We start from the raw sequence: 22786 nt of genomic DNA, 5'->3' as shown, positions 1-22786 counted from the left end.
AGCCAGCCTGCTCACTGCTGAGAGGTGAGCAGACGCCATGTGTGCAGCTTCTAGAACATGGTCCTGAGCATGTGTCCCCTCTGGACCTTCTCACCTTTTAAGAGACACGTGGGCATGTCAGAGTGCTGAGCCTTCTTCCTCCCTGGGGACAAGGGCTCACCCCGGGTGGGAAGCAGCCAAGGTCTGGACCACCCATGGAGCGAAGCCACCAACTTCCTGAAGGCCCACCAGCTCATGCTTTCCTCTGAGAGAAAGAAGTCCTATCTGGTCACGGTCCTTGTGTTCATCTATCGCCATCAGAGCAACCTGCTGATCACCAGGTCAGTGGGAGGAGGGGCCACATGCCGTGGGGCAGCGATGACAGTGGGTACATGGGATGTGCTCACCTCCCGTAAGTCGGTACCTAACGCTGAAAGCTGGGAAGTCAGCTTCAGTTGAGGCTGGCTGAGGCTGCTGGATTCCACATGGCAACCGTACGGTTTGAGTCCCAGACCAGGCAGCTTGAAAAACATGCTGGGCACATGTCATGGTACCCAGAATCCTGCAAGGAGAGTGGAGGAGAAGGGACTGCAACGTGCCCCCCCACCCCAAAAGGTGAGTCCTCACTTTCTCTCTCTGTTTCTGGCAAACTCATGCATCCCATAGTAAAACTAAGACAAAGGGTTTTTGTTTGTTTGTTTGTTTTTGAGAGGTTTTTGCTATAGGGCGCGTGTGCTCACCAGACAGAGAGAGACAGAAACCGAGAACTCACCCCCCCAGGAGGGATGGCCATGCCGCAATCCCTTCTCCTCCATTCTCCTCTCGGGATCTTGGGCACGCACACACACGTGCCCAGCGTGAGTTGAAGCCACCGGGCCCAAGACTTGAACCATGGCCGGCTACATGAGAGTCCAGCAACATAACCATTGTGCCAACAGCTGGTCCTGAAAAAGGATTTCTATCATCACAGTTAGTGATGATTAGCAGTAAACCAACATGGACAAGGTGCCAGGCATTTTTTTTTTTTTTTTAAAGAATTACTTATTTTAATTTGACTGGGGGGGAGGGGGAGAGAATGAGAAAAAGTGAGAAAGCAAGCTGCCAGGTCCAGGGCTTGAAGCGCGGTCGGCCACGTGGAAATCCAACACTCTTAACCACCATGCCACCTGCCGGCCCTCAGGCATGTTCATAAATGCCAGGCTTGTCCTCGTTGAAGCCTCACACTGGCTGCTCCGTAGGAGTCCATTGGGACTTGTCCCTGAGTCTGTGTGCTCTAGAGGCTCATTGCTCCTACTCCTCCTCTGGGACTTTTTGGTTGGTTTTCAGTTTTTTGACATAGGACACATATGCTCACCAGAGAGAGCCAGAGAATGGGAAAGTGAGAAATCACTCCCGGGGGGATGGCCACACCAAAATCCCTTCTCCTCCATTCCCCTTTCAGAATTTTGAGTGCATGTGCACACACATCTAGCGTGATTTTCAAGCTGCTGGGTCTGGGACTCCAACCATGGTCAGCCATGTGGTAATCCAGCACCTTAACCACCATGCCACTTGCTGGCCTCCTAATCTGATTTTTTTTAAAGAATTATTTTATTTAACTTTATTTATTTATTTACTTGCTTGCTTGCTTATTTATTTATATTCAACCAGAGGGAGAGAGTGAGAAAGCAAGCCGCCAGGTCTGGGATTCAAACCACGGTCAGCCATGTGGTAGTCAAGTGCCCTTAACCACCAGGCCAACTGCCGGCCCCAATCTGGTCATTTTAAATAAGTACTGAGCATACAAAATAAAGTTCTTCACGGGAGAAGGAGACCTCTGCTTATCTAACTCCTACGTGGCTGGGCTGTCTCTTAGTAGTGCCGTAATGGGGAGGCGGTACAGTACCTGTCTGCAGAGGCCCCCCTGATGCGGATGGCACCAGGCTCCCTGAGACCAGGGCTCCCTGCAGAGTCCCGCGCCTGGCAAATGCAACGCTCCACGAGCACGTTCCAGTTCACGAGTATCCAGCTGTCGAGCCTCCCATGTTTCCACTGTACCGTGGAAGGAGGGGACTCAGCACCTCAGCTAAATTCATGTCCATGCATAGCACACACTGGTGAAAACAGGATGTGTGGGATAGTCACCTGTGTCCTATAAATAGAAAATAAGAACAGGGCCTTGTCAAGACAATGGTCAGGTCTGACTCAGCTTGAGTGATATTTGCTGCCAGAACTTATGAAAGGTTCTCAGGAGGGGCCTCCACCCAAATCCCAGGACCCCAGGCAGGGACTCATGGTGGTTCTCTGGGTCTCTGGGTTCCGAGATGTGGGCAGGTTCCCAGGACCTGACTAGCCTGAGCTGCTGGCACAACCCTCCTGGCAGCTGTGGTTGGCCCACCTGCTGGCTACTTGTCCCTCTGGAAATGCTGCCCTGCTGGGAATCCCACCCTCCCGTTCCTGCAGAGCCCCACAGGGAGACTGAGAAAACAGGAAATGCCTCCTGGTCACCGAAAGGGCTATAGGGAAGGCTGGCCCTGACCTGGGGGTGGGCGCCAGGAGAGGGGTGGTCCCTGAGCCCAGCTCTGCTCCACCTTCTCTGGGGTCTCTCCTCACAGTCTCCACCAGGTGGTGGGGGACACAGTGCTCCTTCGTCTACAAGTGGACCAACGACTCCACTTTCTCCCCATACTACAGCCAAGGAAAGCACTCGAAAGAAAAGACCCCGAGGTGGCAGGGGACATGGTGGTCAAGGTGGCTGGACCCCACATGGTGCATGGCTTGAGTCCCAGACCTGGTGGCTTGAAAAACGCTCCAGGTGCATGCACATGTACACCGCAAACCTCAAGAGGAGAAAGGATGAGAAGGGCAGCGGCATAGCCATCCCTCCTCGGGAGTGATTTTTTTTTTTTTTTTCAATTTCTTTCTCTCTCTGGTGAGTACATGAGCTCTATAGCAAAACTGAGAACAAAGAGCGTAAGAGATCCAAAAAGTGACCAGCAGGATGTGGAAGAGCAGGGTCCTACCTGAGCTCCATCTCACTGGAGACCTCCAATGTCCTACCATTTACCTTCCCCGTCTGCGAAATGTGGGTAGAAACCAATTATTTCTCAATAAATCACTGCCCTGAATGGCTAGCTTGTTATTATTTTGTTAGTGACCAGAAGAAGCTCCAGATCTGGTGAAGAATAGCCTACCCATAGGGAGCAGACCGACCGAGTCAGAGTGTGCTGCTAGTCACCATGTCAGCAGCTAGACGTACAGGGGACTGGTTACCTGCCACTGATGTCTGTAGAGAGACGAGGGCCTGGCAGGTGGTGTGCTGGTTAAGGTGCTGGACTTCCACATGGCCGACTGTAGTTCGAGTCCTGGTAACTTGAGAATCGTGCCCGGTGCATGTGTGTGTGCCCGAATAGAGAAGAGACTGCAGCGTGGCCATCTCCCTTGGGGGTGATTTCCTCTCTCTCTGGTGAGCATCCACACCTTATGGCAAAAACCTAAAATAAAAATTTAAAAAAAGAAGACAAGAGGGTGTAAAGATAAATAAAGGTTCATTTGTGTCAGTTATCACATTAGAAAAATATACATTCCATGAAATAGACCTTCTTTGAATAAACAGACAAGTTCAGACCTCGGTTTTACTCTCGCTGGGAGGGCTCTGCCTCCATGGTGAGAAATGTCTCCACAGTTTCAAGAGGAGCCCCTTCCGGTGGGCACATCCCCAGGGCAGGCTCCTCTGTGTTGGTCACTATGACGATGTCCTCCTCCTGAGACACTAGCATACCCGGGTGGGACAAGACAAGCCCATGGGAAGTCTGAACAAATACCTGTTCCTGTCCCTGAGACAGTAATTCGTGGCACCCATTGGTGATGTCAAAAGCCGTGGCTCCCCTTACAGCAACCACGCTGTCCACTTTTCCTTGGCCAGTGTGAGCCTCCACCCCACGTGGGAGCCGGTTTAGGGCCCCCACCTGGCTTCTGAGACCCAGTTCTGTCGCTAACCCCTCAGGGCCTGGCTGAGGCCCTGGCTGGGACACAGTCCTGTGGGCATAGTCTGTTGGCACGATATCCACAGACACCACTTCCTGAAGTGGGGAGGCTACGATCTCAGTTCTCGGGGTGTTGCAAGGGCTGGGCTGCAGGTGGTCCAGGTGGGAGCCGTGCATCCTGCATGGGTCTCCAGCCTCCTTCGCAGACACACCATGCAGTAGGGACTCTGCCCCTCCACCTGGTGACAGAGCGCCGCAGTCTCCCAGGCTCACACTGTCCACAGAGTCCTGGTCGGAAGAATGTTCTAGAGCATTTTCTCTAGGGAACCCTGCCCTCTGTGCTGGGCTCAGCCTGCTGGGTGCCCCTGACCGGGTAGAGGGAACTGGCCCGGCAGACCCACTCCTGGCTTCCAGATCAGCAAATGCCTTAAGCTGCTGGCCTGCATACAGCGTGTGGCTGTCACCGTCGGAGACCAGCAGCGCGTGGCTTTCTTCAGAATGGGGAGAGGCATTCATGCTGAGCCCTGGCACGACACCGATTCAGAAAAACAGGTTAGCAGGTGTGCTGTTATGCCCGACTTACTGTACCCACTCTCCTGAACCAGCGGTCCGAATGCACTCTTGCAAGAAAAACTAGAACACAAGCTCTCCTTGCTAGCTGTACTGAAAAATGTCTTCTAAGACCTGCTTAACAGTGCACTGATTTTCCCCGTTTTCTTCATCCATGATAGAGCGTGTGGACATGCATGTGAGAGCAAAAGAGGAGCGCCCTCCACAGGGTCCGGTCAGCCTACTGTGTCTCGGATATTCACATCTGTGCCAGCATGTCTCCAACTGACCGGGCTGGGGGAGTCAAACCTTCGTCACATGTGAGACCCAGCTTCCAGTGAGCGTGTGTGATCACTACACGCAGAGCCGGCCCCACAGCACGACTCTGTACTAACCCTGAGTGAAGGACCAGTGGCTCTTCACCAGAGGTGACCTGGAGAAACACCTGAGAGGCTTTTTAAAGACTGTCTGGGCAGGACCAGCAGTTAGCGTAATGGCTGGACTCCCATGTAGTCGACCGTGTTTCGAGTCCTGGACCCGGTGGCTTAAAACTCACGCCGGGCGCGTGCGTGCGTGCCCAAGATCCCGAGAGGAGAATGGAGAAGAAGGGATTGCGGCGTGGCCATCCCCCCGTGGGGTGATTTCTCGCTTTCTGTCTCTCTGTCTCTCTGTCTGGCGAGTGCACACACCCTATAGCAAAAAACTCTCAAAAAAAAAAAAAAACACACATAAAAAAGACTGTCTGGGCAGCACGTGATGTGGTGGTTAAGGCAGCTGGATCACATATGGCTGACCATGCAGTTCAAGTCCTAGATCCAAGAGTTTGAAACACACAGTGGGTGTGTGTCCCAAAATCCCAAAGGGAGGGAAAAATGGAGAAGGGATTATGGCATGATGCCCCATGGGAGTGCTGCCTCACTTTCCCTGTGTGTGTATGTGTCTCTCCAGCGAATGCACGCACCCTCCAGAAAAAAGCAAAACAAAACCTCACATCCACACTCACCTGCATCCTGATCTGCTGACCTGGAGCTCTGAGGGGTGAGGCTTAGGCTGCTGTATTTCAAAATAACCTCCCCAGGAGATTGTGACACATACACCCCAACTAAGAGTCATTGTCCTGGGGCCTGACCCTGGTGGCGCAGGCTGCCGAGACTGCTCCACAGTTGGGGAGCACAGTGGGATGGACCACATGGGGGCTAGGGTTTGACTCCTGGTCCACCTGTGCTCCTGTAGCCCCAGTAGCTCAGGTGGCTGAAGCAGGAAGAGCATGAACTGGAGGCTAGTCTGGGCAACAGTAAGAACTTGGCTTAAAAATGGCCAAGGGTATGGGACCAGCAGTTAGTGTAATGGCTATGTCGCTGAACTCCCATATAGCCAACTGTGGTTTGAGTCCTGGACTCGGTGACTTAAACTCACGCCAGGCGCATGTGCGTGCGTGCCCAAGATCCCGAGAGGAGAATGGAGGAAAAGGGATTGCAACATGGCCATTCCCCCTGGGGGGTGATTTCTCGCTTTCTGTCTGTCTCTTTCTGGTGAGCGCACACACCCTATAGCAAAAACCTCTCCCCCCCAAAAAAAATGGCCAGGTGTGGTGGGGCATGTGTGTAGTCCCTGCTGGGAGGCAGAGGCAGGGGGATTAGAACACAAAGAGACTGTGTATTTAAGAAAAAAAAGGGTGGCGTAATGGTTATGTCACTGGACTCCCACATAGTTCACTGTAGTTCGAGTCCTGGACCCAGAGGCTTAAAAACCATGCCGTGTTTGTGTGTGTGTGTGTGTGCCCGAAATCCCAAGGGGAGAATGGAAGAGAAGAGACTGCAGCATGGCTTCCCCCCTGAGAGATGATTTCTCACTTTCTCTCTCTGGCAAGCACACATGCCCTATAGCAAAAGTCTCTCTAAAAAAAAATAAAATCACTGTTTAGAACTGTCAGCACCCTGAGGGTGAGAAACCGCTTTATCCATCACCAAGTCACCAAGTGGCACCTGCACTAGCGGCATTTGCTGGGCCACACTAAGCAAAGAGCAGGCCGCTCAGCTCCCAGTGTGGATGAGAACCGAGGAGACAGACTGGCCGCCCAGGGGGCTATGTTCTGGACAGCGCTGCAGAGCCCTCACTGCGCCCCTGCACACTTCTGTCCCCCAGGGCAGAGTTAGGTAGTTCATTCTAAAATGGAGACTGCTTCTTCTGATCTGCGACCTGAGAAGCAGGAGAGGTATCAGGTGTTCCTGACCAGACTTCAGGAAGCTGTGCAGTTATTTTCAACATGCCACATGTTAAAAGCGTCTGGCTGACAACTTGGCTTAGAGCCAGAATAAAAGTCAGAATGTGTCATGGTTGCAAATGTGAAACCACAGACGGCACGCGGGGCAGTCTCCTGAAAGCCAGGCCCTGGAAGCACATATCCTTGGGACCCATCTCTGCCCAACCTCCTGAGCCCTCCTGCGTACAACCTGCAAACACCTCTTCATTTCAATAAAGAACTTGAGGGAACCAGCAGTTAGCGTAATGGCTATGTCGCTGGACTCCCACGTAGTCGACCGCGGTTCGCGTCTCGGACCCGGTGGCTTAAATCTCACGCCGGGTGCGTGTGCGTGCGTGCCCAAGATCCCGAGAGGAGAATGGAGGAGAAGGGACTGCGGCGTGACCATCCCCCCTGGGGGGTGATTTCTTGCTTTCTGTCTCTATGTCTCTGTCTGTCTGGCGAGCGCACGCGTCCTATAGCGAAAACCTCTCAAAAAAAAAAATAAATAAAGAACTTGAGAAAACCTCGAAACCCTCAAGACTCACGGGGATGAACATGAACGCCAGAACACTGGGGGAAACCTTAGAAACAGGAGGGCCAGAGGGGCACCCAGCCCTGAAAGGTGGCAATCCTGGGCATAGGTGCCAGCTGGGCCTCTGTGCCATGGGGTCCACCCATGAAGGGCATTTTACCATCACTGGCAGCGGGGGCAGAGGAGGGCCTGGGCTTCTCCCGGCCTCTGCTGTCGGCAGCAAGAGACCCACTGGTGTCCTTAGGCAGAGCTCCTCTTCTGGTCCTCTTCGCTGAGGCCAGCCCCTCCTCCATGGCCTGTGAAGAGAAGACCCGGGCAGCTAAGACCTTGCAGAGACAGGCAAACCTGCCCCTCTCCTGCGAGAATGGTACGGTGGACCGGAGAAGCTGAAGCACACTGCGTCAGCCGGAACAGCCGCCACCTGGTGGCTCTGCCACCTCCCAGGCCCACCTCGTTTTCCCTCTTCAGTCTGCTAGCTTCCTCCGGTGACGTGCCCTCTGCCTCATGGCAGAGGCCTGGGGGTGGGGTGCACTTCGTGTGTATTCCTTTTGCCCTCAGGAGCTTTTCTGTGATTCCCAAAGACTCAGCAACCTGAAGAGAAAAGGACCAGTAGAAAGAAGCTTCTCAGGACAGACACAATCTCCACAATCTACATCAGAGCTGGACGGCTGGGTTTAAACCTGTGAAGTTCCTTTGTACAGGGAAGAACCATCTAAACCACAAGAAGATGAAAGTAAATGCAAAGTTAAATGGAACAGCCAAGACAAGGTGGGTCATTATCAAAGCTAGAAGGTTCTGGGACCAGCAGGTGTAATGGTTATTTTACTGGACTCCTACATAGTCGACCATGGTTCGAGTTCCGGACCTGGAGGCTTGAAATCCCAAGAAGAGATTGAGACTGGAGAAGGGATTGCATGTGGCCATCCCACCGGGGGGATGATTTCTTACTTTCTGTCTCTGTCTCTCCAGCAAGTACACGTATCCTATAACAGCCAAAACAAACAAACAAACAAAACAAACAAACAAACAAACAAAAAACACAGAACAAGAAACTCTCTTTAAAAAAAAAACAAAAACTAGGAATCAGTGGATGGTATAATGTTACATTGGTGGGTGCCCATGTAATTGACCACAGTTTGAGTCCTGGACTTGATGATGACAAGGACATTGAAATGACAATTGTGTCTTTGTGTCTCTCTGGTCAAATTAGAAAATGAATAAAGAATGAATGAATGAATGAAAAAATGAATGAATAAAGAACTAAATGATTCTTTAAAAATGTATAAATAAAATTTTAAAAAAGCCACTATAGGTAGGCTAGAAGATGGTGTGGTGAAGGCACTGGACTCCCACACAGACAGCCACAATTCGAGGACTGGACTTGGCAGCTCGCTTTCTCACGTTCCCTTTCTCTATCACTCTCTCTCTGATCAAATTAAAAAATAATAACAAATAAAAATCAATCAATCAATCACTCTTTATTTAAAAAAAGAAAAAAAAAGAAAAGCACTCTGGGCACAGATCCTGGCAGGATGGAGAAATGGAGGAGAAGGGATTACCGCATGACAGCACCCTGTTGGGGGACACTCTCTCCCTCCCCCTCTTCCTACCTTGCACATGTGCCTTCTGGCAAATTTAAAAAAAAGGGCCAGTAGGTGGGATGGCTGTTAAGGCCCTGGACTCCCACATGGCCAACCGTAGTGTGGGCTCCAGACCTCCAGGCTTGTTTTCTCACTTTCCCTCTCTCTCTGTGTCTCTCTGGTGAATTAAAAAATAAGTAAATAAACAACAAATAATTTTAAAAATTAAAACTGGACAGCTGGTGGCGTTGAGGTTAAGACAGCTAGAGGCCACACGACTGACTGTGCGCTTTGGGTCCTGAAGTCAGTAGCTGGAAATCGTGCTGGGTGGGTGTGCACGTGTGCCTGAAAGGGGGAGAGAGGGGGGAGGGGCTGCAGCATGGCCATCTCCCCTGCGGGTGATCTCTCACTTGCTCTCTCTTGTCTCTCTGACAAGTGCACATGCTCTATAGCAAAAACTAAAAGCAAACAAAACATAAATGAAGTTCTGTATTAGCACAGTTTAGCAGAGGAGACTAAAAAGGAATTCAAAAAAATTAAACACCCTCTTTAGTGTACCTCAGTCTTGGTGTTGGTAGCTAATACCATGGTAACCTTTTTTTTTTTAAAGAATTATTTATTCAATTTTTATTTATTCATTCATTTAATTTGACCAGAGACAGAGAGAGAGAGGGAAAGTGAGAAAGCAAGCCCCAGGTTCAAGACTTGAACCGTGGTTGCCCATGTTGGAGTGTCCAGCACCTTAACCACCAAGCCACCGGCTGGCCCCATGGTAACCTTCTTGCCATTATCCCTCCTCTTCAGAATTCTCACTGCTCTCTTCAGGAAAATAGTCCTGGAGCCTAAGTCAGGGAGTCACTAACTGGAACAGATGGTTGACAGTTGGGTGCTCACCAGAACCCGGTCTCCCAGGCTGGTCACTGCAAGGCCACCCTGTGATCAGACCACTGATTCATGCTGCGCTCGGACAGGTTTTCTTCAGAACAAGCAAAACCACATCAGCTTAAAACTAGTTTTGTAAAGAACACATACAGCTAAAGGTAACTGGTGATGACAAGGACATTGAAATGACAATTGTGAGACACCACAAAAGATGACCATTGGCCCCTGTGTAACTCACCCCCAAACCTACATCATAAAGAAAAAGACACCCTGAGGTGTTGATTGTCAGTGAGCTTGGGGATGACAGCATTTCCAATGTTCTTGTTGCTTATCTGCATTTTTGTTTTCTGGAACAAGTGTTTATTGCTTTTATGTTATAGAAAGAAAAGTTCACTTGATGGGAAAGATAAATAGAGGGTGATGGCGGGACCAGCAGTTAGTGTAACGGTTATGTCACTGGACTCCCATGTAGTCGACCGCGGTTCTAGTCCCAGACCTGGTGGCTTAAACTCACGCCGGGCGCGTGTGCGTGCGTGCCCAAGATCCCGAGAGGAGAATGGAGGAGAAGGGATTGCAGCGTGGCCATCCCCCTTGGGGGGTGATTTCTCACTTTCTGTCTCTCTGTCTCTCTCTGTCTGTCTGGTGAGTGCACGTGCCCTATAGCAAAAACCTCTCAAAAAAAAAAAAAAAAAAAAGAGGATGATGGCTAAAAACATTCTCCTCCGTTTGTGGAATCCTTTCTGCTCCCTCTCAGGGCAAACCTCATTTTGCTGTCGGAGACGGTTACCTTGGCATTGTTGATTTCCAGGGGCTCCTGAGAACAAGGGCCAGAACGGAGGAGGTAATCCTGACACATTTTCTTCACCATTTCATGCAACTCTTCAAATTCCTTATACACAGCTGGGAACAAAGGCTTTGCCAGGCGACCATTTTCCACCTTTGTGAAGATAAAGATGACAAAAAAACTTTAAACACGATACATGATATGAAAACAACAGGAAGAGAGGGCCAGCAGGTGGCATGATGTTTAGAGGTGCTGGATCCCCACATAGCCAACCATGGATCGAGTCCTGGACCTGGAGGCTTACTCTCTTCCTTTCCTTTTCTCTCACTCTGGTCAAATTAAAAAATAATAACAGGGACCAGCAGGTAGCATAATGGCTATGTCGCTGGACTCCCATGTAGCTGACAGTGGTTCGAGTCCCAGACCTGGTGGCTTAAACTCACACCAGGCGTGTGTGCGTGTGTGCCCAAGATCCCGAGAGGAGAATGGAGAAGGGACTGTGGTGTGGCCATCCCCTCGGGGAGTGATTTCTCGCTTTCTATCTCTATAGCAAAAACCTCTCAAAAATAAAAAATAATATCAACAAATGGAATTAAATAAATAAATAATTCTAAAAAAAAAAGGAAAGAAAGAGAGAAAGAAAGAAAGAACAATACAGGAAGAAATGTAAACAATGGAAGGACCCATTTCCCAGCCTCTCAGCAGATGGTCTGTGGTGGACATTCCGGCCCTCCCCAGTGAGGCTTGCTGTATGCCAGCCTGTCCCAGGGGCGATGGGGGTGGCCAGAAAACCAACAATGGGGTGCCAATAGGCGGGCTCTGAGAACAGGCAGCTGAGGGTGGAGAGGGGAAGAAGCATAGGCTGTGAGGATGGGCTGGGCCTCAAGCTCTGGCTGGGTGCACTAAGGCCTCCTGGAACTTCACGGGGCAACAGTGGGAGGTGTGGGGCATGGGTGACCTGGTTACATCAACCCAGGGGCTCTGCAGGAGCAGACGGGCCTGGTGGACAGTGCCAGGCAGGGCCCAGGCTGGCCTCTTACCCCACCCACACAGTTACAGCAGTCTGGGAGTGGATGAGCTGCCCACCAGAAACTGGCCACACGGGCACTGCCCTTCTCCAGGCATGCTGGCAGGATCACCAGGCTCACTCTGACCTGGAGGAGGGGAATGATTCAAATGGCTCAGCTCCTTCACAAACAAATTTTGAAAAGGCTTATCTAGACAACTTCGAGCCGTCCCTGTCATTCAGGAACACTAAGAAGACTCACCTTCATCAGAAGAAATTCATACATGGTCACAGCCTGAGCCAGCTGAGGCAGAGCCAACTCCACTAGGTCCTCCGGGTGACACTGCTGAAGGAACTACAGAAAGCAAGTGTGGACATCTGTGAAGGCCCCGCAAAAATTTTCCAGCAGCCCAGTTGTTGCCAACACCAAACGTAAAGACAGAAAGCTTCCCCCAAACTTAGCAGCTAAGCACTCTAAACATCCTGCCTTAGTGTGTCTCACCTGCTTTACAAAGTACTAAGATCAACCAAACTCAGGGTGGTAGGTAGGGAGATGGACTCCTACATGGCCAACTGTGGTTCAAGTCCTAGATCTGGCAGCTTGCTTTTTCACTCTCTCTTTCTTTTTCTCTCATCCTCTCTCACTCTGGTCAAGTTGAAATAAATTAATAAATGGATAAATAAAGGTAAATACAATAATTCTTTAAAAAACCTGACCCAAGCCCCCTGAGATAAACACTGAGACTCGCACTGGGTACCTGGCCCTGGGAGGAGGACGCGGTGATGAGGAGACAAGTGTGTGTCCTCGAGGGCTCACTGGGCAGCACCAGAGACAAAAGTGCAGGGTCAGAGGTAGACATTGCATCCAACCTTGGGCCAGCAGGTGGGATGGAGGGTAAGGCCTGGACACTACATGGTAAACTCCATGGTCTGAGTCCCGGACTCAGCAGCTTGGAAATCATACTAGGTGTGTGTGTGTGTGTGTGTGTGCGTGCCCAAGATCTTGAGAGGAGAATGGAGAAGAGGGGACTGTGAAGTGACCATTGCCCCGGGGAGTGATCTCTCACCTCCCCTTTCTCGCTCCCTGTCATTTCCTCTGGCAAACGCATGTGTCCCACAGCAAAAACTAAACAAGCCGAGCTGGTGCCCATTGCAGGGGACTCCCGGAAAGAGAAGACGGCCTCGGGATCAGCAGTTAGCATAATGGCTATGTCGCTGAACTCCCATGTAGCCAACCATGGTTTGATTCCCGGACCCGGTGGCTTAAACTCACGCTGGGCACGTATGCGTGCATGCCCAGGATCCCAAGAGGAGAATGGAGGAGAAGGGATTGCGGTGTGGCCATCCCCCCGGGGGGTGATTTCTCGCTTTCTGTCTCTCTTTCTGGCAAGCACACATGCCCTATAGCAAAAACTTCTCAAAAAAAAATAAATAAATAAAATAAAAAGACGGCCTCTCTGGCCCTGGCATTCTGCCTGCCTTCCACAGATGCTGACCTCAAAGAGCGCCAAGTAGCCTGGATTGGAATTTTGGATCTGCCCTACCTTGGCAGAGGACCTCGTGCAAGAGATTAGTCTCTCCAGGTTTCGGGGTCACCACCTATTCAGATAGGGTGATGATTATTACGGGACAAGTGAGATGAGCTTGATGCCAGGGTCTGGAGGGGCTGAGCTACCATGAAGAGGGTGCCCCAAAAGTGGTGGCTATGGTTAATGCTGAGGAGTGGACCAGGCCGAGGACTGTCACCTCTCCCGTCTAGAAATCAGACATCCAGGATCGTCCCCACAGAAACCCAGATGGCAGTGAAGCTGATTCAGCAGGTCTGTTTGCTGCTAGGACTCAAGACATCCCATAGTGTCCCAGCAAAGTCTTTAGGAAACCCACTTCCCCTCAGGAGGCCACTCCACGCTGCAGTCTGCAGGCCTGCGCCCCGTGGCAGCCAGCATCTCACTGACCTCCGGCCTTGAGCTTGCGCTTGCTGCATTTCCCACTTCTCTGATACTCACCAGGCAGAGAATATGTTCTAGCCAAAGACCATTTGGATAACTTTAGAGTTCTTCCTTTTTCAAGCGAATCCAGGTAAATTCAAGAAATCTACTTTCAGGGAACTGAAATAAAGACACCCAGGTTCAAAACCAGAAACAAGCTTCTTTTGTTGTTGTTGTTGTTATTGTTGTTGCAGAGCATGTGCTCGTACCAGAGAAAGAAAAACAGAGAAGTGAGAAAACAACCCCCAGGAGAGGGCTGGGGGGATGGCCACATTGCAATCCCTTCTCCTGGGATTTTGGGCATGCATACACATGCTCCCATATGCCTGAAGTATTTTCCAAGCCGCCAGGTCCAGGACTTGAACAGTGCACTTGGCCATAGGGTACCCAGCTACCTTGACCTCTGTGCCACCCAGTTGTGAGGAACATACTTTTAGTTTTGTTTTGTTTTGTTTTGTTTTACTAGACCATAGGTTAGTTTATTTTTAACACCCATCAAGCCATGAATTCATAGGGAATAGGTTTCTCTTTGGCTTCTTTCTTTTGCTGGTCATTTTCCCTCCCATGTTTTAGGAAGCTATCTCTACTCTTAAAATGTTTAATATGCTCAATACGCACATAATTCTCTTGGCAAGAATCTTGCCCTTAACTTGTTTGTTTACAGCAATGCCAACATCATGCTGGGTAACATTGTAGGCTCTTCCAGTTTTGCCATGGTCACATTTGTGGGGCATTCCTTTTTGAACAATACCCATTCCCTTGATGTCGACAATATCACCTTTCTTATAGATTCGCACGTATGTTGCCAAAGGAACCCTTCCATGTTTTCTAAAAGGCCTAGAGGACATGTATAGGGTGCCTCTCCTCTTTTCTTTGTGTTCGTCACTTTGGTTAATTACTGGAAGATGGTGGTTCCAACCAAAAGGAAGCAAAACATGCTTTTTTATATTTTGAAGCTTTCTTTTTTTTTTGGAGAGATTTTCGCTATAGGGTGCATGCACTCGCCAGACAGACAGAGAGAGACATAGAGACAGAAAGCGAGAAATCACCCCCCAGGGGGGATGGTCACGCCGCAATCCCTTCTCCTCCATTCTCCTCTCGGGATTTTGGGCACGTACGCACACGCGCCCAGCGTGAGTTTTAAGCCACCGGGTCCGGGACGCAAACCACAGTTGACTACGTGGGAGCCCAGAGACATAGCCATTATGCTAACTGCTGGTTCCCGAGCTTTCTACAGAGAAATAAAAAACCATTTGCACTGCTTTCTAAACTGCTTCCATGTAAACAAAGGCTATAATTATTTCAAAACTTATAAAGACAGGCAGCTGTGGAGCCACCCTGAAGGCCTGATGGTCATGTGAAATAGGTAAATTTCTGAATTAGTTAGAAATCCCATTCCTGCATTTACTATTTACTCCATTCAATTACTTTTTAGGTCAACTGTTTAGTTCTTCTGGATATTTTATCTGTAAATTCAGAAAGCTAATAGAATTGCCACCTGCCATGCAAAGAACCCGATCTGAAGAGAGGGGCTGTAAGAGGACGCACCTGCTTGAGCCTGGCTTTGTTCCTCAAGGCTCGCTGTCCACCTGCTGCCGCGGGGCCTCCAGCCAGGACCGCTCTGCTCTGCCTGAGGACGGCCACGCTGGGCCCTGCAGGGCTCTCGGCACAGCCATTTCCTCTAGGTCCCGGATGCCTCTCTGAACGCAAAGGAGCTGAATAACTTCTATTTTCTGGTTCAGCTGTCAACACCTCTTCAAATTCTACTGACTGACCATTCTAGATAGTGTTTCACATCCACAAATAAAATAAAAGTCATATTTTATTGCAAACTTTAAAACTCAAAAATGTCAGATCTAAAACAAGCCCTTCTTTGCGTAACTACAGTGAATACATTTTTTTTTTTTGAGAGGTTTTTTGCTATAGGGTGCGTGCGCTCACCAGACAGACAGAGACAGAAAGCGAGAAATCACCCCCCAGGGGGGATGGCCATGCCGCAATCCCTTCTCCATTCTCCTCTCAGGATCTTGGGCGCGCACGCACACGCGCCCGGCGTGAGTTTTACGCCACCAGGTCCGGGAAGTGAACCGCGGTCGACTACATGGGAGTCCAGCGACATAGCCATTACACTAACTGCTGGTCCCCCAGTGAATACATTTTAAACTTTTCCAAAAAGCACCCTTTTGGACAATAGGCAAATATAAGCTAGCAAGCCTGTGTGGGCACCCTGGGACCCTGGGCTGTGGATTAAAAGGAAACAAGAAATTTTGTTGACATGACTATCATCTTGAAAACTGATATGAATTTTGCTTTTAATTCATAATTTACTCACAACTTTTAAAATTTTTTGAGAGATGTTTGCATGCACTTGCCAGAGAGACAGATGTGTGCATGCACTTGCCAGAGAGACAGAGAGACAGAAAGTGAGAAATCAGTCCTCCCAGAGGGAATGATCATGCCACAATCCCTTCCCTTCCAATTCTCCTCCTGGGATTTTGGACACACACACACACACATGCACCCAGTGTGAGTGTTAAACCACCAGGTCCAGTACTTGAACCATGGTGGACTTACATGGGAGTCCAACAATATAACAATTAGGCCATCTGCTGGTTCCAGACTTTTAAATTTTTAAAAAATTATTTAATTTTATTCATTCATTCATTCATTTTAATTTGAACAGAGACACAGAGAGAAAGAGAAGGAAAGTGAGAAAGCAAGCCACCAGGTCCAGGACTTGAACCATGGTCGGCCATGTGGGAGTGTCCAGTGCCTTAACCAACATACCACCTGCTGGCCCCCAGACTTTTTAAAATTTTAGATTATTTTAAATAGTTATAGTGCTGGACTACCACATGGCTGACCACAGTTTGAATCCTGGACCTTGTTTTCTCACTTTTCCTTTCTCTCTCTCATTGATCAAATTAAAAAATAATAAATAAAACTAATTCTTTTAAAAAATTATTTTAAAATTTAATTGATATAATTTTTGGGGGGGTATAATATTTTTGCTATAGGGTGCGTGCACTTGCTGGAGACATAGAAAGAATCAGAGAAAGTGAGAAGTCACCCCCAGGGGGCATGCCATGCCACAATTGCTTCTCCTCTCGGGACTTTAGGTACACACACATATGCACCTGGCACACACACACGCACGAGCTGCCAGGCCTGGGATTCAAACTGCGGTCAACCATGTGGGAGTCCATCACCACAACCACTATACCACTTGGCCCCTCTTTCTTTCTTTTAATTGCTAGAAGGGCCATGCACTTGCCTGAAATGGAAAGACAGAGGCAGTGGGAGAAGGAGGAGGAGAAACGATCCCCAATGGTCATGCTGCAGTCCTTCCTTCTCCATTTCTCCACCATGTCTGGGTTTAGGGCACACACACCTGCCACGTTTTTTTAAGCCATCAGGGCCAGAACTCAAACTGCGGTTGGCCCTGTAGGACCTGGCTCTCTCACCATTAGGCAAGGCAGTGAAAATACCTCTTTATCACTCTCATACCCCCCACATGTACACTCATGTTCACAATAGTACTATTCAAAAGAGCCAAAAGTGGAAGTAACTCAAGGTTCATTGACACAGATGGTTAGGCAAAACGGGTCCATCCACACATGGACTATTATTATTTTAGGTTTTTGCCATGTGCTCTCTGGAGGAGAGAGACAGAGAAAGTAAGAAATTATCTATCCCCCACAGGGGATGGCCACACCACAGTCCTTCCTCTTTCATTCTCTGCTTGGGATTTGGGGCACACAAGCACACATGCCCAGAGTGATTTTCAAGTCTCTGGGTCCAGGACTTGAACTGCAGTCAGTGCCTTAACCAGTCTGCCACCAACTGGCCTCCACAGTGGAATATTATTCAGGCTTAAAAAGGGAAGAAATTCTGGGGCCAGTGGGAGGCATGGTGGTTGAGGCACTGGACTCCCACATGGCCGACTGTGGTTTGAGTCCCAGATCTGGCAGCTTACTTTTTCACTTTCCTTCTCTCTTTCTGTCTCTCTGGTCAAATTAAAATAATGATGATGATGATGATGATGAAGAAAATTAAGTAAAATAATTATTTTTTAAAAAAGAATCTTGTTTTTTAAAAAAGGAAGGAAATTCTGGGACCAGCAGTTAGTGTAATGGCTATGTCGCTGAACTCCCATGTAGTCGACTGCAGTTTGCGTTCTGGACCCGGTGGCCTAAACTCATGCTGGGCGCGTGTGTGTGCGTGCCCAAGATCCCAAGAGGAGAATGAAGGGGAAGGGACTGTGGCATGGCCATGCCCCGTGGGGGGTCAGTTCTCACTTTCTGTTTCTCTGTCTCTCTCTGTCTTTCTGGTGAGCGCACACATCCTATAGCAAAAACCTCTCAAAAGAAAAAAGAAAAGAAAAAAAAAGGAAGTTAATTCTGACACATGCTACAACACGGGAGAACCTGGAGCCAGTGTTCCAAGTGGAATAAGCGAGCACAGAGGCAAACACTCTGCCGCTCCACTCCCAGGAGGCACCCAGGCAGCTCAAATCTGGAGGCAGAAAGTGGAACCGCGGCGGCAGGACACAGGGGGAGACATGGGGCGAGTCCCAGTGCCAGAGTTCTGGCGATGGCTGGTGGTAACAGCAGCACGTTGAGTGCTTTCACTACCAATGACCTGTTCCCTTGAAAGTGGGAAGAGGGCCAGCTGCAGGCTGCGCATCGTACCACAGTCAAGAATTTGGGCAAGGGTGATGTGCTGGGCAACACGGCGAGGACGGGCTCGACAGCTTGTCACCACTGAGGTCCCAGGTGCACTGCCAGCCCTCCCCGACCCTCCCCGACCCTCCCCGACCCTCCGAAATGCTGGCGGCAGCGCTGCCCTTCGTTCTCCTGTGGGACCTAATGAGCCGGAGCTGCGTTCCCATCAAGGGCGCTCAGGAAGGCCGGTGGGGCAGCAGCCGGGATCGGGCCGGGTCCCACCCCCATGGTGACTTTGGTCCAGCTCGAGCCTTCGCCTGAAGCCCCCCTAGACACTGAGAAGGTGAATTTGAGGATGACAGGCAGGAATAAGGACGCTGCGGCCCAGGCAGAGATGTTACCTGCAGGCTGCCCGGTGCTGGCTCTGTCCCTGGGGCACGGCAGGGAAGGTCCCCTTCCTCAGGTGTAGTGGCTGGCAGGGACGGTGCCTGGGAGGCTGGGCCCACACTGGCGCTGGCGTCCAGCTGGCCGTGGCCTGGATTCAGCTTAAAGTGCCGGGCCAGGCCGCCCTTGCCTATGTAGGCCTTTCCGCAGGCCGCACACCCGAACGCCTTGGGCCTCAGCAAGCCGCTGGGGAAGTCGAAGGGCGCCTGCTTTTCCCTCTGCTCTTCCTCCTCTTCCACACTTAGCTCTGAATAGTCATCGGAATCGGACGGATGACCGTCCGCCAGGTCCTCCGTTTTTATGAATTTGTAATCTTTCGCTTTATACTTGGGAGGGCGAGATATCCGTCCAGACCGTGTTTTCACTTTCAAAGATTTTTTCAGCTTCTCCGTATGTTTTGTGAGCAAGTTGGAAGTCACCACATTTGGCGGGCTGGCTGACACGGGTGCCATGGCTGATGGGTCGGAGGCCGAGGAAGGCATCAAGCCGGCTCCTTGTCCATTCTGAGCCGGGGGACCCGGGACTCTCTTCCCAGGGACTGGCTGGAGGGCGGGCAGGGGTCTCTGTACGAACACCTGAGCAGGAGGCTGCTGCCCGGCTCTCACGAGGGGCTGCACCCTGAGCAGCTGTGGGCTGGCCACACCGAGCCCCTCCAGGCTGGAGGCCCTGGGCGGCAGGCACGGTCTCGCTGTTTGGGGCTGGACAGTAGCCAGCGGGGGCATTGGTCCCTCCCGGCCTTGCTGCTCTCCAGACGTTACCTTCACACAAATGGCTTCGAGTTGCTTAAGCACGGAAAGGGCACAAGAAGAGAAAAGAAGCACCATGTGTCAATGTCTGCAGAGCTCCGTTCTCATCCTAAACCCACAACTGGAACTGCTTCCCAGTTGTACGACATACAGGGTCATCAGAGAAGTCATGATGTATTTTTCTAAGCAAAAATGTGTCATGACTTTTTCAACGATCCAATATTTTACACATAAAAGTCTATGGAAAAATCTATTTTACATACAAAAAAACTCTACGTAATGTATCTGCACCGGTTACAGTGGTGTTTTTCAAACCTTTCTGATGCCGGACCACAGGGACACGGTTACATCCCGTAGGGAGCGACCCTTCTGCTGCGGGCAAATGAGGACGCTGACAGACGTGCTGCTGCACTGCAGGCCAGCGCCGTGATGGGGAGCTGCGTGTCAGCCAGAGAAGGCCGGGACACTCGTGTACAACCATCAGACACATGAACCACGGGATGCCCCACAGCTGCAACCTGTTTTCCTCCATCCCCCATTTCTGCATAAAAGAATAAACCTGGAACCTGCTGGACGCCACGGCGTTCTCCACGCAGACGCCCAGTCCGCCCGATCCCCGCTTTCTCTACTCTGTGTGCGCTTTCCGAACACATTCGTTCACTTCCACTCGAGTCCACGTCCCCTCGCCCCAGCCGGGGCGGCAGCCCAGCACATGTGCAGGAATGTGTCCATATAGGAATGAGAAAAGCCGATGGAACTACCTAGCATTTCTACATAAATGCCCTCTGATGTATCTGCTCTGCATCACTTTATACAAATACGTATAAGCTATAAGATGACTTCGTAGCCCACTAAGAAATAGTAATACCCTTCTTTATAGTTTTATCCATGTGCTTTTAACTGGGAGTTCTTTTTTTTTTTTTTTTTTTTAATAATTCTTTGTGTTTTCTTTTTTGGAGAGGTTTTTGCTATAGGGCGCATGTGCCTGCCAGAAAGACAGAGAGAAACAGAGAGACAGAAAGCGAAAAATCATCACCCAGGGGGGATGGCCACGCTGCAATCCCCTGTCCTCCACTCTCCTCTCGGGATCTTGGGCACGCATGTACATGCGCTTGGTGTGAGTTTAAGCCACCAGGTCCAGGACTTGAACCACAGTCGACTACATGGGAGTCCAGCGACATAGCCATTACGCCAACTGCTGGTCCCTATTTCATTTTATTTATTCATTCATTTAATTTGTCCAGAGAGAGAGAGAGAAAGCAAACCACCAGGTCCAAAACTTGGACCATGGTAGGCCATGTCGGAATGTCCAGTGCCCTAACCACCATGCCACCTGCTGGCTCCACCTGGGAGTTCTTAGCACTCTAAATTGGATTCAATTCAATATGGGAGCTCATTTGCAAAAATGAATGAATGAATGAATGAATGAAGTCGTTACTGGGCCAGCCATACGGTGCGGTGGTAACACACTGCTTAAGATGCTAGATCCACGCGGCAATGCCATTTGAATCCCTGGCCTGGTCAGACTAAAGTATGTTGGGCTCCCAGGCCTAAGAGCCAGAGGACTGGAGCAAGGGGACTGAGGCATGGCTGGCCGGAGCCTGTGGGGCGCTCCTCTCTTCCTCACATGCGCATGCATTCTACCATGAATTTTGAAAAGCTCTCAAAGACATACAAATGGCCCACAAACAAATGAAAAACTTTCAGCATCTTTAATTGCTGGGGAGATGCAAATCAAAACCACAATGAGCTATCACCTCACTGCAGTTAGATGTTCATTCTCAAAATGACAAAAAGTAACAAATGCTGGGAGAACAGAGAGAACAGGGCACTCTTTCACTGCTGGCGGAGATGTAAATTAGTAGAGCTATACGGAAACAGTATGGGAATTCCTCGAGAAAATAAAACTAGAACTGCTATATGACCCAGCAATCCCACTCCTAGGCTATGTCCCCAGGAAGAGAAATCGGTATGTCGTAAAGGTATTTGTACCCCATATTTACTGAGCTCTAGTCACAGTAGCCAAGATTTGGAATCAACCTGAATGTCCCTCAATAGATCAATGGATAAAGAAAATGTGGTCTAGATATGTAGTGGATTACTATGCAGCCAGCAAAAACATGAAATCCAGTCATTTGAGATCAAATGGGCAGGCCTGGGGCATATTATATTCAGTGAAATAATCCAGGCACAGAAAGAGAAATACTGTATGTTCTACATGTAAACAGAAAGAAGCGACTTCACTGGGACCAAGATGGCGTGGTGGTTAAGGTGCTGGATTCCCACATGGTCAACTGCGGTTTGAGCCCTAGACCTGATGGTTTGTTTTTTCTCTCTCTCTCTGGTGAGTGCACATGCCCTTTAGCAAATTAAAATAATAATAAATTAATTAATAAAAAAGAAGTAACCTCATAGAAATAGAGATATAAAATGACCAGCAGAAGCTGAGAAGAACAGTGGTGATGGGCAGGGGGAGGAGAAAGGGATATTGATTTTTAAAAATTATTTAATTTTGGGAACCAGCAGTTAGCGTAATGGCTATGTCGCTGGACTCCCACGTAGTCGACCATGTTTCGCGTCCCGGACCCAGTGGCTTAAAAACTCATGCCGGGCACGTGTACGTGCGTGCCCAAGATCCTGAGAGGAGAATGGAGGAGAAGGGATTGTGGCGTGACCATCCCCCTGGGGGGTGATTTCTCACTTTCTGTCTCTATGTCTCTCTCTGTCTGGCGCGCCCTATAGCGAAAACCTCTCCAAAAAAAAAATTATTTAATTTTATTTATTATTATTTTAAATTTACTATAGGACATACGTGCTCACCAAAGAGAGAGAGAGAGAGAGAGAGAGAGAGAGCAAGCAAGCTACCAAGTCCAGGACTTGAAACGTGATTGGCCATGTGGGAGTCTGGTGCCCAACCATCAAGCACCAACTGCTGGTCCCAAGAGGAATGTTGATTCTTGGAAACAAAATTGCAGATGGGTAGAAGGAACAATGTCTAGCGTCATAAAATAGAGTGGGGAGAACTAGCTAACAACTTCCTGTATATGTCACTAATGGCTGAGATGACGAGCATACTAGCAGATAAACCTGCTTTAATCGTTCCGCATTGTATTCATGTGCTGAAAAACCGCATTCTGGGGCTGGCAGGTGGGTGTGGTGGTTAAGGGTGCTGGACTCAAGGGCCAGCAGGTGGCGTGGTGGCTGGGGGCGCTGGACTGCCACACGGCTGACTCCAATTTAGGTCCCGGATCTCTGGTCAGATTTAAATAAGTAGAGTTGAATAAAATAATTTTTTTTGTGTGAGAGGTTTTGGCTATAGGATGTATGCGCTTGCCAGAAAGACAGAAACAGAGAGACAGAAAATGAGAAATCACCCCCCAGGGGTTGGCCACGCTGCAATCCCTTCTCCTCCATTCTCCTCT

At 49.7% G+C, this 22786-nt stretch overlaps 1 protein-coding gene across 3 annotated transcripts; it reads right to left on the bottom strand.

Annotated features, from left to right (window-relative positions):
• Positions 1 to 3489: 3489 nt before the first annotated feature.
• ZNF839 (zinc finger protein 839) lies at positions 3490 to 19535 on the bottom strand. Of its 3 annotated transcripts, XM_027776383.1 has the most exons (7): positions 18576 to 19532; positions 15059 to 15289; positions 11785 to 11877; positions 10520 to 10669; positions 7721 to 7861; positions 7432 to 7566; positions 3490 to 4481 (listed from the first exon to the last, which is right to left on the bottom strand). In XM_027776383.1, exons 1-7 carry the CDS (start codon positions 19440 to 19442, stop codon positions 3594 to 3596), a joined length of 2505 nt encoding a protein of 834 aa, XP_027632184.1. In that variant the 5' UTR covers positions 19443 to 19532; the 3' UTR covers positions 3490 to 3593. The 3 variants fall into 3 exon arrangements, with proteins under 3 accessions (XP_027632184.1, XP_027632185.1, XP_027632186.1); XM_027776384.1 differs by lacking the exon at positions 7721 to 7861 and having other exon boundaries at positions 18576 to 19535; XM_027776385.1 differs by lacking the exon at positions 15059 to 15289.
• Between the last annotated feature and the right edge of the window lie 3251 nt (positions 19536 to 22786).

The sequence above is a fragment of the Tupaia chinensis genome, unplaced genomic scaffold (assembly GCF_000334495.1).
Source record: "Tupaia chinensis unplaced genomic scaffold, TupChi_1.0 Scaffold000671_2, whole genome shotgun sequence".
In the NCBI taxonomy this organism is placed as follows: Eukaryota; Metazoa; Chordata; class Mammalia; order Scandentia; family Tupaiidae; genus Tupaia; species Tupaia belangeri.
The sequence above is the reverse complement of the archived record's forward strand: the minus strand, read 5'-3'. Positions and strand labels throughout refer to the sequence as shown.

What these genes read in the sequence shown, in the direction of transcription:
- ZNF839 (XM_027776383.1), bottom strand. Translation starts at nt 19,442, where the DNA reads ATGGTGCTTCTTTTCTCTTCTTGTGCCCTTTCCGTGCTTAAGCAACTC. An exon ending in CAGCACCGGGCAGCCTGCAG is followed by an intron (nt 15,290 to 18,575) that starts GTAACATCTCTG and finishes AACACTATCTAG; the next exon opens with AATGGTCAGTCAGTAGAATT. An exon ending in GACTGAAGAGGGAAAACGAG is followed by an intron (nt 7,567 to 7,720) that starts GTGGGCCTGGGA and finishes TTCTCTTCACAG; the next exon opens with GCCATGGAGGAGGGGCTGGC.